Source organism: Salvia miltiorrhiza, chromosome 3 (genome assembly GCF_028751815.1).
Source record: "Salvia miltiorrhiza cultivar Shanhuang (shh) chromosome 3, IMPLAD_Smil_shh, whole genome shotgun sequence".
Taxonomy (NCBI): domain Eukaryota; kingdom Viridiplantae; phylum Streptophyta; class Magnoliopsida; order Lamiales; family Lamiaceae; genus Salvia; species Salvia miltiorrhiza.
The window spans coordinates 59,858,856-59,876,994 of NC_080389.1; the positions used below are offsets into that span (position 1 = coordinate 59,858,856).

The window sequence follows — 18,139 nt, forward strand, 5'->3', positions numbered from 1 at the left end:
TCCTCGTCGTAGGTTGGTTACGAGGACTTGATTGTTCCAGTTGAGATCGCCAATAAAGCGACTGGTTTCTATCTCCAGATTTTGGAGAGAATTCCTGTAGTGTACACATCTCGGACACTCGTCCGGATCCATAAACTTTAAATGGAGTCTCCTCCCACATAGGTTAATCATAAAATAAATTAAAAATAATATAATTCCTCTATAAAAACCCGCTCTGATACCATTTTGAGAAGCGCGGGATCAAACTGTTTTAAACTGTTTTTTGCTTAAAAGTACGTGGCATGTCTCACAGTCCAGACCCAGTTTACCGAAGTAACCTATCGGGCACGAGGAAAGTTTCCAGCCGATATACCATTTAAGCTCAATTAAAATTATTAAGAGAGATTAAGTATAAGGGTAGGAATGGTATTTCACTATGAAGTGGGTATTTTTCATAGATATTTTATAAAGGTGGATAGATTTGATAGATGTATTATAAAAGTGGGTATTAAAAACCATTTGCCCAAAAAAATAATCACATGCAAGTCGAACTACTATCCACACAAGACTTCTTGTGGGAGAGGTCTTGGGGTGTCTCCACCCATTGATTTTATTCTTTATATAGTTACTAGTTACTACCATAATCATAAAATAAGTGAGCAAACTAGTAAATTGAATCACGCAAATGGTGACTCCACACCACAACACGGGGGCGTCGGTCGCACGTGAGGTCTGTCGCGTTCGCTCGTGCCGGCCCTCTCCTCTCATTGGCTCTCTCACTCATTGCCCTTTATATTCGACCCATCTAATTTTCCTCTACTCTCTCTCTCTCTCTCAACCTTTCTCACTCAAATCTTTCACTCCTCTCCACTTCTACTACGCACTTGCATCCAACTATATACATACATATCATACACACATAATTCTAGAGTGAGAAAGAGGACGAGGCGGCCTTTAATTTTTGTTGCTATTACATAACTTTACAGCTCAACTCTCAATTTTTATGTCTCTGATTCTTTCTCTCTCCTGCTTGAGCTGAATTTGCACAGATCAAATCTGCCACTGCTCTTGCCACCTCCGGGTATTTTTGTCTGTTTACTCAATTGTTTCGCCACAAATTGTAGTTGCATTCTGTAATTCGACCGTGAAGATTATGTTTTTCTGCTGGAAAACAGCCTAAAATTGGTAAATTATTTAGGCCACATATTTGTTTGCTTCGCGACAACTGAAATTAGCTGTGGCCAGCACTGGGAATCTGAGGGATGCTTGTGCAATCTGCTTCTGAATGTTGTACGTTGATGAGGCTTCTTGATAGTGCAGTCTTCATTTGAATTGGGGGGAAATGATGATGCAATATGGGGTTTTGATCGGAGAACAAGTCACGGATATGTTCGGGTTTCCTAGATTGAGCTTTAAAAGTTGAAAGTTTTGATCTTGTGCTGTTTAGGATATCCCTAACAGAACGGCGTGTCGTGCTTTGCTCTGTGCTTCTATGGGCATGCTTGCTGTTTTGCACAGTCATTATTTGCTGTTATTGCTGAAATATTTATGCTGGTTGTAATGCGGCTGTATCAGCTTAGTATAATGAAGAAGCAAAAGGTGTGACCGCTTGGGGGAGGAAGATAACTGTAATTAGGATTTCATACTGGTAAAGAAGTGCCAAATAGATAACGATCCACATAGATAAAATGAAGAAGTTAAAGAAATGGGTTATCAAATCTAATCTATAGCGATTTAGTAACAATTTTGGAAAAATGTAATATCTCAGTTTACCGTATGCTTTATTAATTAACTACTGTTTATAGGCGGCTTAGAAGTTTTTCATACTCCTGTTGATCAGATCCTTAGGAATTTTAAATCTTTGTGTTAACCGTTGTCATCAGGTGGTTTGATAATGTAGAAGAACACCTAATTTCTTACATTACTGACACAACTTGTGGTTCTGTTACTTGAAAACGGTTTTCCCTGGTCATGATTCTGTATGTTGCATAGATGTACATTAGCATATTTCTTGCATGGGTTCAATTAATTGATGCCCTGCTATTGAATCTCCTTTGAACACTTACAGTGCAACAGATTGATTTGAAGTTGATTTCTGCAAGATTTCATTTTTTAACTCATCATTGATATGCATTATTGAATCTCCTTTGAACACTTACAGTGGCAACAGATTGATTTGAAGTTGATTTCTGCAATATTTCATTTTTAACTCATTAATCATTATCGATATGAATTAAGTTCCCCCCCCCCTCTTTGGACAGGACGTAACTTTTCTTAAAGTGACTGCTCCGTCATCCGTGGCATGATTCTATCTGTCGCTGCGTGGAACAATTTTACAACGTCACTCATCTCATGATTCGTACTAACCTTATTATGCTTGACGTGAACTGCAATGGATATTTTCACTCTGAATTTTCAGCAGTGCATTATAATTATATTTCTGTACAGCCTAGCAGAAGTAACTGAAGCTCTTAGTCCAGATGGTATGTTGGTTAACCTTTTTTTTTTTTGTTTAGCAATCCTTTTCTATTTGGTTGGCATATTTTACAGAATAAACTGATGACCTTTAAAATCAGCCATATTGTTCTGATTTTTGCTAAGGATACTCAGCTTTGACTAACGTGAGAGCTACATTAACAAAACAGAACAATAAATATATGAATGGACTCGCTTATAAAGTGGATCAAGTTCTTATGTCATACTACATTGCATGAAAACTTTTATGGATTACTTTTTTATATTGAGATGCCTTGAGAAGTCATAACAACCGAGATCCTTATACCACACAATGTCTTATCTGCCATATTCTGGTGAATGCCCTGTTCTGAATCACTACTATCTTTTGTCCTAGGAAAACTAATACATTGCTTCTGATTTTCAGGTCAGGCTCTGGTAAACTTTAGGACAGCCATAGTAAGTTCAGATGGTGTTCTGCAGCAGTGGAGACCAGAGGACGAAGATCCGTGTGGATGGAAAGGAGTAAAATGTGACCTCAAATCGAAAAGGGTTACAGCCTTGTGAGTTCCTTGATTGTTCAGAAAATCTTAATGTCTTAGTGTCTAGTGACATTTAGGATGTCAGTGAAATTGTCATATTACATTAAAGTTGTTTTTTCTCGATGTCATGTCAATTAGCCTTTCATTTTTGTGCTTTGTGACAAGTAAATTTTTTGAAACAATACTTGTAATTTTTTCACAGCTCACCTTTGTTTTCTCGTTTGCTTCTCACCCTTAAGTTGTCAGTTTCCCTATATATCCATATGTTTCCCTCATATATGATTTTATGTGATATGTGACATGATAGAAGTGGCAGTTCCACATAAATTTTGCAAAATGTGATTGTCGTTTGTGATGGTGCAGGAGCCTTCCTAACCACAGACTGAGTGGACCCATATCACCAGATATAGGGAAGCTAGAAGCCCTGCAGTTTCTGTATGTATCTTTTGATTCTTAATTTCTTATACTTCACATTTTCACAAACCCTTGCTTATGCTGCTTAAACTACTTTTCTATAGGGCTCTTCATGACAACAATTTATATGGGGCAATTCCTCCAGAGCTGGGAAACTGTACACAGTTGCAGTCAGTGTAAGTCATTGTGTGGGCTCGTTTGAAGTTATATCCCTGAATTGCTTCCAACTCAAGTATAATTATAAATTGTATCAACATAAACTGGATATTGACTTGAAGTCTTGGAATATGATCCTAGACAACTTTCTCATCTCTACAATTCTTTCACTATTGGTGGTCATGAGAAATGTATGCTTTAGTGGAGTATGATAAGAGAGCGAGGAAGTGTAAAAGTAATGCATATAATTCTTTCACTAGAAAGAGAATAATTTCCTTTATGTATTTTCCTCAAAACCTGAGGTCCAAAGGACAGCATGCATTCAGCGTGCCTCAATAATTTTTTTAGGCCATATGTAAATGATACCTTAGTGTTTAAATTTTTTTTGATATCATGGTTGACCGTTCTCTTAAAACTTTTGTTAGGTGAAAGTATTGAAAGTTAGCCAAATTACTCAAAATTAAGCACAAAAGCTGACGTAGCATGAGTCCTGATTGGAAGATCTTGCTATCAAAGTCTCTTCTTCAAGTACTCAAACATAAAAGTTCTGTTGTCTTGGTCAATTTCTGAGATTTTGATAATCTATTAAGATTTGTTGGCTTAATTTGAGTGAACAGACAAGCAAAGTGTGATAGGCAATTCCAAGCATTTTTGCCTTCCCCAGTTTAACTAATTAGTTTAAATTTTCAATTATTTGTCTATATTTTTTGTTGTGTTATTGAAGTATGGAGTCTTGCTTTCCATGTTATACAGATTTTTGCAGGGTAACTACCTAAGTGGAGTCATTCCTAGTGAATTGGAGACCCTCTCTCAGCTCCAAAATCTGTAAGGAACTGCACTGAGCATTTATTTATTTTCAACTTTGTGCGTGGTTGCATATTTATATTTTCTCTCTATTGTTGGAGTTTTATTTCACCTGAGATTACTGATTGGATTTTTGTAGTTCTTATTATTTTTTCTGTGAAAACAAAAGGCTTCTCAGTAACTGGTTGATCATTTTCTCTCAAGGATGCCTAGTTTGTTATCATTAATCATCTCATTCTGTCCTTTCGCTAAAGTATTCTCCATTAGTGGTTTATCATATTCTCAAGGATTCTGAGAGTGTTATCATTAGTCTTCTCATTCTGTCCTTTCACTGATAATGTCACCTAAGCATTAATGTGATACTATAAACACTTATTCTACTCAAATGAGCTTCATTTCATTGCTTTAGATTTTTGCACTAGGTGTATTTGAACCATGGTGCTTGGTGATATACTATCGAGAGTATGACGGGAAGTGTTTCTAGTTTATGCTTATGACTATCGCTGCCTCTGGCAAGTGGGCTTTATGTTCATTAACTATATCTGGAAAAAGCACAACCAATATATTTATCATGTAAAGAGGGTTCTAAATTTTTCTCTGAGCTAAAATTTCACCCCCTTATACTGTTTAATGTTTTCATGTTTATTTGGTTAATTTTTAAGTTATATCTTTCAGAGATCTTTCAAGCAACTCTCTCAGTGGAAGTATTCCTGCTTCACTTGGGAAGTTAAGCCAGCTCTCAAGTTTGTGAGTGACATGTTACCTTGTGAAGTTACAGTAGTATTGTATTATCTTCTTTGTTCTAACTCAGTATCTTTTATGATGTTTAAAGCAATGTATCAACAAATTTTCTAGTGGGACCAGTACCATCTGATGGTGTTCTTGCAAACTTTCAAAATGATTCGTAAGTGATACATTGATATACGGTACATTATCTTCATGGTTATAGTGTTTATTGCAATTTCCAGTGTGATTTATTTAGAATCTTTCCTTGTCTGCTTTTTGTGCCACCAATTTTGTTTTCCTATTTGACTTATTGAACTGTTGTCATCCTTTTTCTACGGTCAGCGAACCAATATTTTGTAAGGAGGAAGGGAATGTGAGGGGGTGGGGGGCAGTGGTGAATGTGGAAATTTTGCTTTTGAAATCACTTATTGAACTCCACTGGAAGTCTGCAAGTCAGATGGAAGGAGAGAGTCCAGCCGCCTTTCATTGTTGTCCTGATATTTGTTCATCTTAAGTTCCCTTCTTTCATCCAGAAAGAGTCATCTTATGTCTTACACTGGTAAATTATTTGTGAATACAACAATTTAACATACCAAGCTGAAATGTAAATGGACATGTATTAATAGAATGCATGTATTTTAGTCCAGAGAGCAAATTTTAATGTAATTGTTGGTAGTATTGACTCTATGCAGTAACTGCGGTGGAATTTAAGTACTAAGAGCCTAGGCCAACTATAGGGTTGATCAACCTTCTGGTTTTCTGTTTTCATCCTAATTTTAGTTCTTGCAGATACTGCCCATCTCACCTATGCATTTGTGTGTGCGCGCATGCACACACCCACACACACCAAAACCCTATGTCTTTACTTTTGTTATTCTGTTGCTATTTTTTGTGTATGATTTGATGATCCTCTTGGCAGATTTCTTGGTAATCGCGAGCTGTGTGGCAAGCAAATCCAGACATGCAAGAACAATGATGGTGGTTCCTCATCGGTCTCTCAGCCTTCTGGCTCAGGTAAAATGTTTTGCATGGAAGACATCTTCTAAACTTATATTTGTAATCTAGTCAAACATCTATCTTCATCTTCATACTTGTGCATAATTTTTTCCAGGAGCATGCTGTCACTTGATATTATTGCTTCACTGATATGTGAAATTGCCAACATGCATGCCAAAACTTTCCCAAGTAATTTTATTTTGAAATCATCCTTCCCCCCCCCCCCCCTTTTCCTTAAAGGGGGACTTGGGGATCGAACCCTGGTCACTCACCATATAAAGGTGATGATTGTGATGAATATAGCTACAAGGCTTGTGGTGAAAAACTAGCCTTAGTTGACGAGGGAGTATTTGTCCATCCTTAGGAGTTAGGAGTGATGTAATTAATCCTTTGTTGGACCTCCATGGCAGATCAAGATCTGACGATCTTTATGGTAAATATAGTCAACCAGAACCAAATGATCCTAGGTGATCGGACATCTACTGGAGATATTTCATATTTGTATGATCCTGAAATGACGAGAAAAAGATAGACACTACCATGTAATCCTAGACGATGCTTTTTAAATGTTTAAGCTGAATATCATCTACTTATTTCTCTTAATCTCTTATGAAGCAAAGACAGAGGGCTTGCAATCATTATAACTGAACTTGTACCGTAGAAAATGCTGGTTAATCCCATTCCTATGTCAATGTTCTCATCAATCCTGTAAGTTCTGCCTTAGAGATCAAAACCTAGTTGCAGATGGTAGAAATCATCCTACTAGGATGAATAATTTTGTGGCATTGCTTTATTGAGGCCGGATATCAATTCACTTTCTATTTGTATAAAATGAGGTTACCTAGAATTTTGCTCGTCTAAGAACCCGATGTAGATTAAACCTTATACTAATGCAGAGAATTCTAGTTAAATTCTCTTCAGGGAATGGAGTCTCTTGCAGGGTTTTCTGTAAATGCAAAACGGTTTCTGGATCCTCATGAATTTAGTAAGAGTTATTAAGCACTAAGCTTACTTGTAATAGGCACTAATTGATTTTAGAGAAAAGCTAGTGTATATTTTACGTGCAAGAGAGTCAAGAAAACTACTTTATGTTATGTACCTATGTGTTTGTCGCGTAATATCTTCTAAATTAATCATTTCTGAGGGTTTATTAGATTTTTCAGTTCCCTAGCATGCATGAGACGCTTTGGATTTCATTTTCCTTTAAAATGAAATATATTTCCTTCTGTTTTTGAACTTGGAACATATATCATTTGGATAACTGTTGCTTCTGCCTAAAGAATTGGTTGGAGATTCGTCCAAAAATGCCATTTCCATCTGAAATCTCACCACGGATAGTTGTAACTGTAGAGTAGTAAAATATTGAGACATGTAGGAGAGAAGAATAGTATATTATGTTACAATGAAAAAATTCAAGAAACTCCCACATGTCTATAGGGAGAACTAGGGTTACAGATATTCTAGAGTAGTAAAATATTGAGACACGTAGGAGAGAAGAAGAATAGTACTCCCTCTGTCCCAATTATATAGGCTCGTTTTCCTTTTTCGAATGTCTCAAATAGATAGGCTAGTTTCCATTAAAGGTAATGTTTTTTTCACTCATTTATTAGTATATCCTTATTTAATTCTTTGATTGACTCCGACTTTAATTCATCATTAAAGAATAAATATGAACTAATTAGGAAGTTTACTTGTATATTTTCATTTCCAATGATTTTTCTTAATCCTTGAGTAAATTCCAATCAGCCTATATAATTGGGACGGAGGGAGTATATTATGTTACACTGAAAAAATACAAGTGACTCCCACATATATAGTTAGGATTACAGATATATATGGACGGAGAACTAGGGTACACGTATATAATATATACAATTATATTCTACAACAATAAAGATGACTCTGGTGACATAAACCACATCTAGACAAGATATGTCTTTGTGTTCTTGTATGGAATATAAAAAATTCACGGATCAGTTACAACACTAAAACATTAGTTCCACCTGGACTTTTTGTCTGAGCAGACTAATGCAGCACATGTTTATAGAACAAATACATTATTAAATCCTATTTAATAATGTATGACCTTGGTCTTTTGGTGGTGTTTTCAGCTCTATTACAGGCCAAGAAGAATTCAGGCAGGCTTCTTATAAGTGCACTAGCCACAGTGGGTGCGTTGCTTCTGGTTGCACTTATGTGCTTCTGGGGTTGTTACCTTTATAAGAGGCTTGGTAAAAATGACGGCAAAGGCCTCGCAGTGGATGTCAGTGGAGGTGCAGATCTGATACTTATGCATGAAAATTGATATTTTTGATAAATAAAAGCCTACTAGATCTCTTTATTATACTCTTATTTGAAGCAAGAATTAATTTTCTGACATTTCTTCAGGAGCCTCAATCGTAATGTTTCACGGAGACTTGCCATACTCTTCTAAGGATATTATTAAAAAATTGGAGAACTTAAACGAAGAGCATGTGATTGGGGCAGGTGGTTTTGGGACAGTTTACAAGCTTGCAATGGATGATGGCAACATATTTGCTTTGAAAAGGATTGTGAAGGTTAATGAGGGTTTTGATCGTTTTTTTGAAAGGGAGCTTGAAATTCTTGGCAGTATCAAACACAAATACTTGGTGAACCTTCGGGGATATTGCAATTCACCGACTTCTAAATTGTTGATATATGATTTCCTATCAGGAGGCAGCCTGGATGAAGCTCTTCATGGTTCGGACTCCTTCATTGTTTCATAGATAACATCAATTACTTTTCCATTTCTTACTTTGACTGCTAAATATTGAGTGTTATATTACCTACTACATAACCTTTGAAAAGAATATTGTGGATTTGTATTAATATAGAATTTCTTTGAATTCTTTGCCAATTATGTTAATACGAGTGAGGCAACGTTTTTAGTTGTTTGGACAAATTTACTAGTGTTTTGCCACTTCTAATTGGTGTGAATGTTGGGTGAGAGTTTGGAAAGTAAGAAATTTGAGCATTAGATTTTTCTCCTATGTGTGACATGTTACTTTTAAGCAAGTACCTAAACTAAACATATGTAAGTTCACCAATACTCATTTATTCCAACCATGTTAGTATAAACTCAGGTTTTGCCATATGATTATGCTAATTTTATCTTTATTGCAGAGAGAGCTGACCAACTGGATTGGGAGGTTCGTTTAAATATTATCATGGGAGCTGCTAAGGGCCTAGCTTATCTTCATCATGATTGTTCCCCAAGAATTATTCACCGTGATATCAAGGCAAGCAACATTTTACTTGATGGAAATTTTGATGCTCGGGTGTCTGACTTTGGACTAGCTAAATTATTGGAGGATGAGGAATCCCACATCACAACAATTGTTGCCGGCACATTTGGGTACCTAGCTCCAGGTAGGGATTATATATTGCTAGTTTTTCATTCTTGGCTTCTCTTTTACCTTCCCGAGTGAAGGCATAATAAGGCTATCTTAATTGTAAATGATTGTTGGTGCAAATAATTTATCGAAATCAGGCTTATCTGTTCCCATGTTAATCTTGAAACAGTTATTTTGTGCCACCATTTAATTCATCTCTGTGGTGATCAATCATTCCAACTTGATGCCTACTTTCTTTAGGAAAGACCTCCACCTCAACTAAAACGAGTCAAAATTACGTTACAGTCATCAGTTGTGGAGGGTCATTGGCAGGCTTGGGTGGGGTCATGTGAAATAATCCAGAAATAAAATACTAGTACATTTGAAATGCAAAATATACTATTTTGTCCCTCTTCTTCCCCTCAGTGACTACTAGACAATATACCAACTAACCAAGGCCTTAGAAAATCATGGCATTATTGGATTCTTGTCCAATAAGGCGAGGAGAACACAAAAAAGATCAGGAATATAGTTCACCTGTGCCTTTCCTTCATGTTTGTATGAATGCTCATAAACATGTTTGTATGGATGCTTTATTTGCTATCTAATCCTTTATTAGGCTTACAAATAATCTAATGCTTAAGTCTCCAATTATACGAGCAGAATATATGCAGAGTGGAAGAGCTACAGAAAAGACGGATGTTTATAGTTTTGGTGTTCTGGTGCTTGAAATTGTGAGCGGGAAGCGGCCAACTGACGCATCCTTCATCGAGAAGGGACTCAACATTGTTGGATGGGTATGGTTTTTCCTTCTCCGAGCTTTTAGCATTAATCAACAGACTTGGTCTTTAATTGAATTTCTTAATTACTGAAGTTCGAAAATTTGAGAACTTACATGAAAGGTGCCACTATAGTAGTTCTTTGTATATGCAATACAAAACATGTTTGACACATGCATTTATTTCAACGGCGCAGTTGAACTTCCTAGTTTCGGAACAGAGACAACGAGAAATGGTGGATCCACACTGTGAAGGAGTGCAGACAGAAAGCCTTGATGTCATTCTCTCAATAGCTATCCAGTGCGTTTCTTCTCTTCCCGAGGATCGTCCCACCATGCACAGGGTTGTCCAAGTGCTCGAATCTGAGGTGACAACCCCGTGCCCTAGTGACTTCTACGACTCTGACTGAAGAGGGTAAGAAAGAGGTATTCTTCCATTTTCATCCGTTGCATCTGAGTGACAGAAATTGCAACAAGAGCGCAAGCACAGACAGGCCTAGACTCTGCTTTTAAGTTATTTCCAATTCTTTCTACCGAAAAGTGTGATTGGATACGCTCATCTTTCGTTCGCCCGCCTCGACTCAGAGCAAGCAGTATATACCACCGGATTCTTTGCCCTGCCACCCCCTTCCTCAGTTAGCTCCTGCTGCTTGAGGTATTTGTTTCGCCTTTCAAATGCCATTTTCCATTGTGCTATGAGCTATTTCATTGCTCTCTCTCTCTCTCATTATCCTTGGGAATTCAATTGTATATGAAATGTTTAAATTGATCGATCCTTGCATCTCACTAAATTTTTGTATAATATTTCCATCCACTTCACTACAGATTGCTGCAAACTTTTGTTACCACTTCATTTGGTGATTTGATCATATACGAAATAACTTTCATTGGGTTTAGTTTACTTGTTATAATCATGTAATATCACTTGTAAAAATAAATGACATAATAAATCAATACTGACGAAATTAAACCCGATAAATTTTAATCTTGATGTCATTTTTTGGTGCTGATAAATTTTTGTTTGTATGAAATGAATGATGTGAATTTTTTTGGTATTCTATGTTACAGAAATGATGTTGCTTTATGTGTTTTTTGGGAGAAAAGAAAAAATAATCATAATTCATAACAAAGCCAAACCATTTAAAAAAAAAAACTGAAATTGTTTGGATGCATTTGAATCGATTCAAATTGAAATTAGGTATAATTAGGATTATTTAATTAGAGCACATCCAGCGTGGCAGCGTATGATGCTAATTAATGGTCTTTAGCTTAGCGTCATCCCTCTTCAGTGCATTAGCGTCATAAGTGAGACTATAATTTCAATTTTCATTTAATCACATTTTTTTCTTCTATTTTAAAATTCAATATTTTATTAAAATTGAGGGCAAATAGCGTCAAAATTCATAAAGTTTGATGCGATTCTCATTTTTCCCCTAACCTAAAAATCCTGCATTAAAATTCATGAACTTGATGCCGATTATCAATTTTTCCCCAAACTTATGCTGACATGACAATTGGAAATCTACGTAGGCTTAATTTTTTAGTGAATTGAACGACTGTGTTTAAGTCATAACATTAAATGTCGTTGTTTTATATTTTGTTTGGGGATTAAATGAAATTGAACTGAAATTCCTCTTTAAATTAGGGTTCCTCACAAAAAAAATATATATATATATATCCAAAACACTCTCGAATTTGAATACGAAGAATTGCCAAAACACTCCACCGGAAGATGATCATATCGTAGGGATAGAAGAAGCGGTGCAAGTCCGGCGGCTAAGAGATGACTGGAAAGAGAGGGCGGCGTGCTGAGGACAATGGACCCATCACTAGTCTTTTTTTTCTTTTTCTTTTTCTCTCACGCTCTCTCTTTATACTAGGTTTTTATACGGTATGGAAGACGTATAAGATAGTGTTGATCGCTGCTCTAAATTGTTGCAAAGTTACAGGCGGATTCGTTCTCGTTTTCAACCCAACGGACGTCCGGTCCGGCGTCGAAGAATATGTTGGTGTTACTCTGTAGTTCCTTCATGCAAAATTTTAAGGACAAGGGAAAAACGAGAATCGAGCCAAACTTTAGGTATTTTGACGCTATTAAGTTATTTAATTCAGACGCAAGACAACGCCGTTTAGCTTCTAATTAATCTACTCAACATAAGTGTGTCACATTGGTGACACGTCATCTAATTAATAGCCGGAAAACATCACTAAAGGAAAAAACGAGAATCAAAGCAACAATCATAAATTTTAACGCGAGATTTTTAGGTAATGGCAAAAACAAGAATCGCGCCAAACTTCAAAGATTTTGACGCTATTTACCCTATTTTAAAACTTTTTAATATATGTATATTATTTTTTATAATTATTTTAAAGTTTAAATATCTCATGAAGCGAACAACACTAGTCTATAAATACCAAGCCATGCGATTTGAAAATAGTTATAACTCGCGCTCTGACTGTGGAGTAAAGTACTCATGCGATTTGAAAATAGTTATAACTCGCACTCTGACTGTGGAGTAAAGTACCCAAGTAGATTAAGAAGGTAGTGCACTGAAGACTCTGCAACAACCCCATTTTAGAATTTAAATAATTTTTTATTTTATTTATTATTATTATTTAATTATGCGTGATAACATGCGCCCTCCCATTCTAAATTGTGCCCGTCGCCAAGGATTATGCCGCACACGAGTTAACCCAACTCTTTAGCGCTCTCTCCCTCCATGTGCGCCAGCTCGAGCGGGCGCTATACACATAGCGCTGCGGATGCTATTATAGTATGGCTATACAACTCTATAATAAAAATAGTAATATTTTCATAACTTAAAAGATAATATTTATAATTTTTTAAACTTATATAAGATAAATCTCACTAATACTATATTTTTTCAAATACATGTGAACTTTTTATAGTTGTATGCAAGTGAAATCAATGACCAATATATCAATTAACATTTTTTTTTTATCAACGATCATTATTAGCTAGTTAAAATATCCATCTATTTTTTATTTTAAGTTTCTACTAAGCAAGAAAGATTTTCTAAAACTTTTTTTATGCATATTAGCAAAAAAGATTTTTTAGAATTTTTATTCTTTAATGCATATTATACAACTCAATTTTTTTTAAGAATACTTTATTTGTCCCAATTATATAGGCTGATTGAATTCTGCACAAGGATTAAGAAAATCATTGGAAAAGAAAATTATACAAGTAACTTCCCAATAGAGATATATTTGTAAATAATTTAAAAATGCATTACCTTTTATTAAAATCGACCTATATTTTGAGATAACTGAAAAAGAAAATAAGTATATTTAATTGAGATAGATATAGTATATTTTATCAACGTGGATCACGACAATAGAGATGAAAAAAAGTTGGATGATTGTTTTAATCACACTATTTTTTCGGTGTGAATTTATGATATTTTTTTAAATAAATTCAAAATTAAAATGAATTAATTTTTTTAATGGAATAAATTGAATGAGGAAAATGATATAAGATAATGTAAAAGTTTAAGATTTTTTTAAGAAAGTAAATGATTTATTTTTTTAAAATTTAATGAAGTGAAATTATTTTGAATTGATATTTTCACATTCTTGCTTTCTTTTTATATAGAAATATACGCTTCATGAAAAAAAATTGATCATTTTCATAAGTTTAAATTGTACTAACAAATTTGATTTTGTTCTAAAATGACTAACACAAATTCTAGGATATTTATAAATATTTTATTAAAACATATAAGTGTGGTGACCTCCTCAATCAATAAGTATTGACTAAAATGTTGTTTGTTTTAATAAGAAAATTCATTCATAAACAAAATTAGTACACTACTATACAAGCTTCCAAGTGAGTTTTATAGACAACAATCCAACGATGAAAACTTCTACTTCCAAGCCTTCTACATCTAGAATGGGCCTTCATTAACGCATAGGCCCATCAAGAATTTTTTTTAGTTGCAGGCCCATCGAGATTTAATTTCTTTCGATTATGCTGCTATATATATAGGCTCAGCACAAATCAACGGTCCCCAAAATTAGGGTTTGGAGCTCGTCTTCGCCAGCATCCGAAAATGGTACTCTCCATTCTATCTAATCTACTTTTCTTCATGTATTGTATTGGTTGAGCTGAAAATCTGTTCGATTTCTCTTCTATTTCGTCATAAGCTTATTCTATGTCGTTTAGTTTGAACTTAATTTGTTTTACAACTGCCATTTCTGTTAAAATGTTTTATATATGGGTTTTAGATGACGGATGTGATGAAGTGAAGTCAGTTCTGTTCTTACTAGTATAGTCAACGGTCCGATTTGAGCTTGAATCAAGTGTCATATGCTAAATTAAAAAGAGATTGATGTTTTCTATTAGCTATCAGCTTAAAGTTTCTGATTATGTCAAATGATAAAGGAATGGAGTTAGATGCAGCTGTGTGTTTTGAGTATCTTATGTAAAAGCAGTATCTTTTTGTTGTGAAGGTACTAGGTATTGTAGTTTGTGCACTAGTCTTATGATTCTAGCAATGTATTAGCTCGATTTTCATATTCAGCACAGTTTCCTCTTTCATTTGTGTTTTGGAATAATCGTTTTAGCTAAAGATAGTGCTGCCATGAAATTGATGGATATCTGTTTCATTTATGCCCTCATCGTAGTCCATATTTTGTGCGTTTCAGTGTTGGGCTTTGTCAGGAAGAACTAGAGTCCTTACGACTCTGTTCTCTGTGCTATACGCCACATTGCTGTGGTATATCTTCAAATTTTTTTAGTAACTTGGATTTTAATTTAATGGCTTTGGTTTGGTTATCTTGTTATCAACAGCCGAAGCAGATTCATGAGATTAAAGACTTCCTGCTCACAGCCAGGCGGAAGGATGCTCAGTCTGTGAAGATCAAGAGGAGCAAAGATGTTGTCAAGTTCAAGGTTAGGTGCTCAAAATACCTCTACACCCTCTGTGTCTTTGACCCCGAGAAGGCCGACAAGTTGAAGCAATCCCTTCCACCAGGTCTGTTTACTGTTTGCTCTCCTTTTAGCTCTGCTCTAACTCTGTACTTGTCTCATATCAGAACATTGATTGCTATTACCCATTAGATTTTATGATTGGAGGAAATTTGCAGAATTGCCAAACTGAAATGTTTTTTTGTTTTGCTGTTTTTGCAGGTCTAAGTGTGCAAGACCTTTGAAGCTTTGGGAGTGTTGTAGCTCCTGGGAAGGGATTTTGCTTGAGCTGTTTTCTGAATATTGTTTGAAAGACTTTTTTAATGAGATTTGAGGACTCTCATTTGTAGTGAAAATACTTATGGTGATCAATACATGCTTTAGGTGTTTGTATCAGATAATTCTTTACTTCTTGAGTACATTGATCTTGAAGTTTGCATTGTTGATTAACTTCGATGTAAGTGCGTGCCGTAATCTTCTATATTCTTCGTTTATTTGCTTGGATTTGTTAAATGTTTGAACTCATAGAATATTATATAATTTTCAAAATTTGTTTTCTAACTTTTTTCTAGAATAATGAAAATTAACCAAAAAGCAATTAAGAAAGAGCTCACCAATATCAAATATGCCCTAGAAAAATGGCTTTCCTCCAAAGTCTTCCACAGGCGACAAGTATACAATTTGGACAATATAATTAGATTCTCAAGTACTCTATAAAGTGATGAACAATGAAAAATGAATTTGATGAACAATGAAAAATGAATTTGAGATATTACACGGATTTCAAAGTGAATGTGGAGATCTTTAGAAATAGATGAATGTGGTCCACTTCAATGAACGCAGCCACGACACACTATCCACAGAACATTAATTTAATAAATAAAATAAAATATAGCTGGAGTCTAATTACTCAACATAATTAAAAACAAGAAAATTGTCTATATCTATAGTAATCAATGCATACCGCCAATCTATATCTATCTATATCTATCTATCTATATATGTATAAAAGCTCAACCATTTATATTTTCCCGTCAAAATCACTTTACTATTTTTAGAATTAATTTTTTTTATTGTAATTTTTAGAAACTATACAGATAATTTTCTATATTATATGTATATATATAGAAGCACAACCACTTTCAAAAATAGTTATATTTTTCAGCCAAAAATCACCTTACTATTTATGGATATAATTTTTTATTTCTAATTTTTTTTTATTCATTTCGTCTACTCTAGATTATACAGATATTTGTTAGTTATAATTTTTTCTATTGATATAATTTATCACATTTTCATAGTTCTTTCAAAATAAAATGTATGCAATTTCAGTAAATTTAAATGATTTGCTAATACAAAATTAAACTCTTCAATCTACTTTTATTTTTTATTTTTAAGGAAAAATCGATAATGGTTCTCCAATTAATGATTTTCCATTAAGTCATTTTCAGAGTTTCTAGGTTGTATTATTATTTTATCTAGATACAAATTTTAAAATTAAACTATATATTCACTAAAATTAGAAAAGTGCATTAAATAATATATTACCACTCACATACACACGCGCGCACACACAAACACACACACACACACACACACACACATATATATATATATATATATTAGTACTGATATTTCAGTATAAATTTTGTATAAGTTATTTTTAATATAATGTGTATATATTATATCATCTTTAATTTTGCCATGTATGTTTTGATTTGGAAGAAATTAAAATTCAGTGTATTTATATCACAACTTTATATAGTTGAAAAAATACCAAAATTCACTAATAATTTGTGGATTTACAGTCAATTAACGCCTCAAAAAAATATGTTGTGAAATTCAAATCAGTAAAAAGTAATTAAAAGTTCCAAAAACCCTTTCAAGACTAATAGAAAATTTGGAAGAAAAATATCTATATATTTTGGTGGAAATTTTAAATAGATAATAATAATCATTAGATAAAAAGGTTTTGTCAAGATCTTAGTCAATTATTTGATAAGCCTCAAACTATAAAATGGTTTCATCTTCATTTTAATGCTGCTATCCTTATTAGAGCTATTTTATATATAAATATAAGTAATTTATAGAATTTTATTTTCTAAATATAATATTCTAAAAATATAATTTTTTTACAATTTTAATTAAATAGGTATCACCGTGCATGCACGAGAATAATACTAGTAACTAGAAAACAATACATCCTAAAAAAAGAGAAATCTTAAACACTACCTACGAAACGATTTGGGTTCCTATAGAGAAATCTTAAACACTAGCTACGAAACAATTTGGATTCCTGTTTGAGATGGAAGCAAACGAATTCTTCCCAATCATTCCATGAAACACCTAACAATGTGTTCCATGGCAGAGAGCTCAATCAAACACACATCTTCTTTGAATGTTAACAATCAAACACACATCTTCTTTGAATGTTAACAAAGTTAGGACGACAACTCCAAAATAAAGCATTCAGAAATGCATGTGACAGTACACCAAAACCCCTAATCGTCAAATTCTCCACTGCAGGCATAGCTAAACCATCTCCAACAAATCCATCTTCCTCTACAGGTATAGCTAAACCATCTCCAACAAATCCATCTCTCATACCTAATTGCGGTTCGCCCAGATATAAAGCCAGAGAAACTCGAGATGGGCTCAGCTGTTTCACAAATTGCTTCAACGAACGCAGACACAACACACTACCCATGTATGCCGAGCAAGTTATGCGTATATCCGACTCCCAATCCCTACTACTTGTTTTCAACTCAAGGCGCAGCGCATCATAGCCCTCGAACTTGAATTTACGAATATTTGGAACATCAAACTCCAATTTTGCTTTTGAACCGCGTAAGCTAATGGTTGTGCACTCAAGCGATGGGCTACAAATTCTAATTACATCCTCCCCATTACCTTTAAAGTGGCAATTCCTAATCACCAATGTCTTGAGGCAAGGAAATTGAAGCCACAACTCAGATTTGGAAAATCAGTTTTCGGTATTCAAATGCTT

At 34.4% G+C, this 18,139-nt stretch overlaps 2 protein-coding genes across 3 annotated transcripts in view; both read left to right on the plus strand.

The window, feature by feature from the left end:
• LOC131014951 (60S ribosomal protein L38-like) overlaps positions 1-15,582 on the plus strand; it is a 70,154-nt gene extending 54,572 nt beyond the window's left edge. The window contains exons 2-4 of the mRNA XM_057943136.1: positions 14,252-14,278; positions 15,016-15,199; positions 15,355-15,582. Of these exons, the coding sequence (XP_057799119.1) occupies positions 14,276-14,278; positions 15,016-15,199; positions 15,355-15,377 (210 nt within the window). The 5' untranslated portion in view covers positions 14,252-14,275 and the 3' untranslated portion in view covers positions 15,378-15,582. The remainder of the gene's footprint in view (positions 1-14,251; positions 14,279-15,015; positions 15,200-15,354) is intronic.
• Positions 675-11,098, plus strand: LOC131014897 (LRR receptor-like serine/threonine-protein kinase FEI 2). 2 transcript variants are annotated; one of them, XM_057943045.1, is made up of 15 exons: positions 786-1,060; positions 1,178-1,269; positions 2,241-2,462; positions 2,861-2,996; positions 3,339-3,410; positions 3,494-3,565; positions 4,299-4,370; positions 5,025-5,096; positions 5,182-5,253; positions 5,995-6,089; positions 8,183-8,344; positions 8,460-8,792; positions 9,216-9,461; positions 10,088-10,221; positions 10,400-11,098. In XM_057943045.1, exons 3-15 carry the CDS (start codon positions 2,372-2,374, stop codon positions 10,610-10,612), a joined length of 1,770 nt encoding a protein of 589 aa, XP_057799028.1. In that variant the 5' UTR covers positions 786-1,060; positions 1,178-1,269; positions 2,241-2,371; the 3' UTR covers positions 10,613-11,098. The 2 variants fall into 2 exon arrangements, with proteins under 2 accessions (XP_057799027.1, XP_057799028.1); XM_057943044.1 differs by lacking the exon at positions 1,178-1,269 and having other exon boundaries at positions 675-1,060.
• Positions 15,583-18,139: the final 2,557 nt, after the last annotated feature.

Coding starts and splice junctions, on each gene's coding strand:
- LOC131014897 (XM_057943044.1), top strand. CDS start 2,372: ATGGATATTTTCACTCTGAATTTTCAGCAGTGCATTATAATTATATTT. Junction 4,371..5,024: donor CTCTCTCAGCTCCAAAATCT/GTAAGGAACTGC, acceptor TATATCTTTCAG/AGATCTTTCAAGCAACTCTC. Junction 10,222..10,399: donor GACTCAACATTGTTGGATGG/GTATGGTTTTTC, acceptor TCAACGGCGCAG/TTGAACTTCCTAGTTTCGGA.